This window comes from Penaeus japonicus, unplaced genomic scaffold (assembly GCF_977035675.1).
Source record: "Penaeus japonicus unplaced genomic scaffold, GWHDUDI00000001_assembly GWHDUDI00000027, whole genome shotgun sequence".
Lineage (NCBI taxonomy): Eukaryota > Metazoa > Arthropoda > Malacostraca > Decapoda > Penaeidae > Penaeus > Penaeus japonicus.
The window spans coordinates 2,068,120-2,073,119 of record NW_028234429.1 but is presented as its reverse complement, the minus strand read 5'-3'; the positions used below and the strand labels follow the sequence as shown (position 1 = coordinate 2,073,119).

Here is a 5,000-nt window from a genome sequence, read left to right as displayed (position 1 = left end):
TCACTGCTATTATAACTGAATAATATCATCATTATCTTCATCATCAACATTATCATCATTACTGTTGTTATGATCATCCAAAAGTCAGTTTCATTGATGATATACAATTCAATTCTGTTCTTAAGATTAATATGCAAAAATATAGTTAAGTCTGCATTCTTTCTGACAATCGTCATAACATGTTCCACGTTAGCAATTTCCTGTTATGTTAGTGTTCTCTCTGCGGGTGGGATTCTTGGCTAAATTTAGTAGGATTTCGGGTTGCAGTGAACAATATTCGTTGCATATTCCAAGACATATTGCTATTAATAAGTGTTTGACCCTTTGAGTTTGAGAGTGAAAAATATATCGCACTTCATTTTGGTTGTACCGGTCGCGGAGGAGGAATATCCGGGTGAGAATGTTATTGTCATCATAATGCTCCAAGGAACATGTCGATGTTAATGATATTAGACATGGAGTAACCAAATTTGTGAACTCTTATTTAAGATTCGCAAGTGAGTGTCAATCACATCGGCTTTTTCATCAAGATTATCGTTTTGATTTAAGCAATTATAGAGAGTATACACTTTACAGACGCACATAGAACTACTTACCTCGTAGGACAGGACACTAACACAGCAAAAAAAAAAAAACTTTGTCAATACAACCACACCCAATGGAAACGGGAAAAACAAAAACAAATATGTGCTCGAATGTGGAGGTTTTTGTTAGTGAAACCCAGTGTGGTGTTCCTCGTGAGACGAGAGCTTCCCTTCCCCACTTGGAAACCAGCGCCATTTGGGGGGAAGCACTGAGATTGATTTATTAAAGGGAACACAGCCGCCTAAAGAATTTAATTCAGGTTATGTGGTAACAGTCGTGGTTCCAGCGCAATTAAGAAGATTTCGTATGATTCATGTGATTTTATATCGGTGATATTTCCGTGCAATTGCGATCTCGTGTATTAGATGTGCGAGTTGTTGTGGTTTCGGTGCAAGTAAGATCTCTTGCGGCTCGGGAGTAATGTTGACTGTTTATACTAGTTTTGACTTACTGCATATCAGGGATGTTGAAACAAATGAATGACAACAATCAACCTTTCTCCTTTTCCCTTGAACGAGTGCATGACGGCTGTTCTAATCCTTGCTTTTGACTTTCTGCTTTATAATTCGCATGCGAGTGAGCCTCTTGGGCGTGGGGGTCGCGAACGCCGTGGCCCTCGCCGCCCTTCATGACTCGAGGCAAGGTCATTGTTGCCTGAACTCTCGTCCTCTCGCTCACACACTTCATGGCTTGAGGTCCACGGCAGCTGATGGATCAATCGACGTGAGAGATCTTGAAAGCTCTGCTTCAATGCAATGTTCAGTGCGCAATGACTCTTGCAGGCAGGCACGTTGTTGTTATTATCATTATCATAATTATTATTATCATTTACATCAGTATTATTATTATGACTGCGATCACCATCATTATTATTCTTATTCATTTATTCTATTCATCATTATTATCATCATTATTATTGTTGTTGCTGCTATCGTTATCAATATTATCATCGTTGCCATTATATCCTGTATCACCATTACAACAGCGATTTCATCTCTTTATTGGTCTTATCATCCAATGGAAGTCGGCGAATTATATGATGATCATACATCATGACCTTAAAGTTGAATGTTGCCACAGATCTCTTGTCCTTGGATCCTGTATAAGACAAAACGTGTAGAACACTATCATAAGCGACTACAAAACACATTTTTTAAAATCTGTTTAATGAATTCCATGAAACCTATTCATATATTTTCTTCCTTGCCTATTCTTCTGTCACCTCTGATAAGCGTCCATACTTATTCAAAAACGACAAACTCATCCAACTAAACTCATACACTCGTGGGTTTTTATTTCAATTTCTCGTTAGCTTTTTTTTTTGGGTAGGGAAGGCCACTCTTTAAAAGATAAACTGAAGGAATCTACTGCCCAAGAGAGGTCGTAATTCGAGGTGCGAGGAAGGTGTTCCTTAATCTATACTCTGTCACGCTACGCTGGCTTGCTTAAAGATGTAGAATCTGGGATGTTTTTTTTTTTTTTCGAGCTAGGTACATGGTCTTGTTTCGGAATATGTGTTGAACCCCCAGTTGACACGTATTGAACCCCAGTTGACACGTATTGAACCCCAGTTGACACGTATTGCTTCATAAAAAGCAAGACCTTAAGGATAGTAGTATACGGTCATTTGTCATTGTATTTGTAAGAAATATGTGATCCTGAGGCTTGTCACAAGTATACACTCTTTACCCACACAAATCTTCAAATTCAAATATGCAATTGAAATCGAAATATCAAATAGAGCTTTATCTTGGAGTTCACAGACTTTTCAATTTTCCGAATCTGATATATGACGCAAATTAAGACACTGCTAAGAAGATCAGCTGATCCTCGCAGGAAATGTTTATAGAAGGATAATTTTAGACTCGCTGGAGACGAGGTCCGGCGGACACTAACGCTTAATAAATACTCTTCCTTTTTCAGGCCTTATACATGTTCGCGCGCGCACACACACACACACACATACACGCATAGAGAGAGAGAGAGAGAGAGAGAGAGAGAGAGAGAGAGAAAGAGAGAGAGAGAGAGAGAGAGAGAGAGAAAGAGAGAGAAAGAATGAGAAAGAGAAAGAGAGAAATAGAGAGAAAGAAAGAGAGAAAGAGAGAAAGAAAGAGAAAGAGAAAGAGAGAGAGAGAGAGAGAGAGAGAGAGAGAGAGAGAGAGAGAGAGAGAGAGAGAGAGAGAGAAAGAAAGAGAGAGAGAGAGAGAGGAAGAGGGTAATCATTCCTCATAAACCGCACATCCTCACAGTCTTGAACCAAATACATGATACAAACACCCGCACGCATACGCAACCTACAATGCGGATGGAAGAACTAAAAGTCCATATGCATGTCAAGAAAAAAAGAAAAAAAAAATAGTAGAACAGTTGCGTGCAGTAGATCAATATCTTTCATTTTCCTGCCAAGGCGTGGAGCTTACTGTAAAATTGGGCGTAAGAACTGAATCATAGCAAAAAGAAAGAACAAAAATAAATTTCGTGAAAGATTGATTTACTGAATATAATCACTGAATTTCACTGTCACTGTTAATTACACAAATAATTATATTACTTAAAGGAAATAGAAATCACGATCTAAAAATTGTACACAGAATGCAGCTAAACTACATTTTAACACTAAAGTGAAGAAAATAATCTTAAAATGTGGATAGGAATAGCTACACATTCATAAAGTGACTTACAGGCTATAGAACAAATGAATGAACCAAAGCAAATTAAAATCATGAACGAAAATAGGGGAGAGGGAAAAGAGAAATGAAACGTGAAGGAAAAAAATAAAAGTGAGAGCTCTCGAGAGTGAGAACTTTACCTTCGAGGGGAAAGGAAAATTGTAGCTACTTTAAAAAAATAAGGAAATATTCTCAAAACTGAAGGCAAGCCAAGCGTAGCAGTAGAATTGACAGACTAACAACTAGTGATGAAACAATAAAGATAGAACACAAAGTAAGGAGAAGTAGGGAATAATTGCACCTCCACCTCACCCATAAATTAATAAACACATTAAAGGTAAACATTGTTGTTAACTCAGCAACAAGCGAAAATAAAATAAAAAAAATACCTAAGAATTTCATCACTTATCAAAGTTACCGTTTCCTAAAGCAATCGCAGAATATACAAACCATTAAAAATATAATGACAAAAAAAATCCCCGTAAATTAAAGGTAAGCGCTTTTAGCCTTGGCGGGAGGGTTGGCAGCCCTGCGCCCTGACTGTCGTCTGCCTCGGATCGAAAACAAACATTCCAGAATTCCCGTTTCGGATTTCCACTTCCTCAGCTTTCCTTGGCACTTGTGGACGAGGGCGGAGGCTCGGCCCTTTTCTCCGATATGAGGCCGCTTTCCTGAATACTTGAGGTAAATGAAGAGGCCATTTCAGGAGGGAGTGAGAGGTGATATAAGAGCGAATCGTGAGTTTTGTGCCGATTTTTTTTGGTCGATTTTTTGAGGTTTCGGGAATCCGTGTGTTTTTTCCATTCTAATTGACTCGAATTTTGTGCATAATGATTCGTAATGTCGGTATTGATACAAATCAAGCATTGTATTAGCTTCTGACATGAATTTGTTTCGTTTATCTAACAGAATCGCCGTGTTTTTCGTTAGGAAATGTGATATAACGAAAAGGCGTTTTGTTTACAGTTCATGGATGAGTCATGGCCTTGTTTTCTCGCGATTTAATTCATTCTGAAATAAAACCGCGACATCGGTAAACCACAATTCAACGAATCAACCTTATTAAATGTCATTATCCCCAGAAAAAAAGTACAACTCCGAAAAATAAATTGCCTTTTTCTAAGTTTGACGTGTGAGTCATGGGGCATAACCCCAATGTAAAGGGATATTTTTCTGATTGAAATTGATTTTCGGTGGTTTGTTTTTTTATGTTTATGTGAATTGTGGTTTATTTAAATGTTGATTTGATAAGAGAGTTCTTGTTATTGTGAGAAAGTGAATATGAAGTTGACTATGTTTATTTGTGATATAACTGTTTAACATACAGCTTTTTTGTTTTTGTTTAGGTAACTAATGACTACATATAGAAAAAAAACTAGTTGATATTGGAAATAATATTTACCATTTGCAGAATTATAAGGTAGTTTGAAATAGTAATTTGTGGATGCCCTATATTTGAAATTATGTACTCACTATGGTTTCCATGGTAGCAAGATCTTTGATATCCCAATATCCTCACAGAGCCATAAGTCATCTGTCAAACAGAACATGAGGAGTTATAAGCAGTCATAGTAACAGTTGCTAGGTGAAACTTGTTGTGTGGATGGATTGAATGATAAGATATAGATCATCATAATCATTATTATATGAGGTAATTTAAAATGTAAGAAACGTATGATTTATTTTATTTTTCTTCTTTATTTTTTGTGTTTATTTGCAGATAGGAAACATAATGAAAGATATTGA

The 5,000-nt window shown here is 37.0% G+C and overlaps 1 protein-coding gene and 1 long non-coding RNA gene across 8 annotated transcripts in view; one reads left to right on the top strand and one right to left on the bottom strand.

The window, feature by feature from the left end:
• Positions 1–4,846, bottom strand: part of LOC147468582 (uncharacterized) — a 9,216-nt gene extending 4,370 nt beyond the window's left edge. Inside the window, exon 1 of the long non-coding RNA XR_015192359.1 lies at positions 4,728–4,846. This is a non-coding gene — a long non-coding RNA (uncharacterized LOC147468582). The remainder of the gene's footprint in view (positions 1–4,727) is intronic.
• Positions 3,790–5,000, top strand: part of LOC122244241 (kinesin-II 95 kDa subunit) — a 31,609-nt gene continuing 30,398 nt past the window's right edge. For 4 of the 7 annotated variants that reach the window (XM_086552481.1, XM_086552480.1, XM_086552476.1 and 1 more), the window contains exon 1: positions 3,800–3,938. Coding sequence is in view for 1 of the 7 variants with exons in the window: in XM_086552475.1 (XP_086408601.1) it covers positions 3,943–3,991 (49 nt within the window). In the remaining 6 variants the exon portion in view is untranslated. Of the gene's footprint in view, positions 3,992–5,000 lie in introns of all 7 variants that reach the window. The other 3 variants (XM_086552477.1, XM_086552478.1, XM_086552475.1) reach the window with 3 other exon arrangements.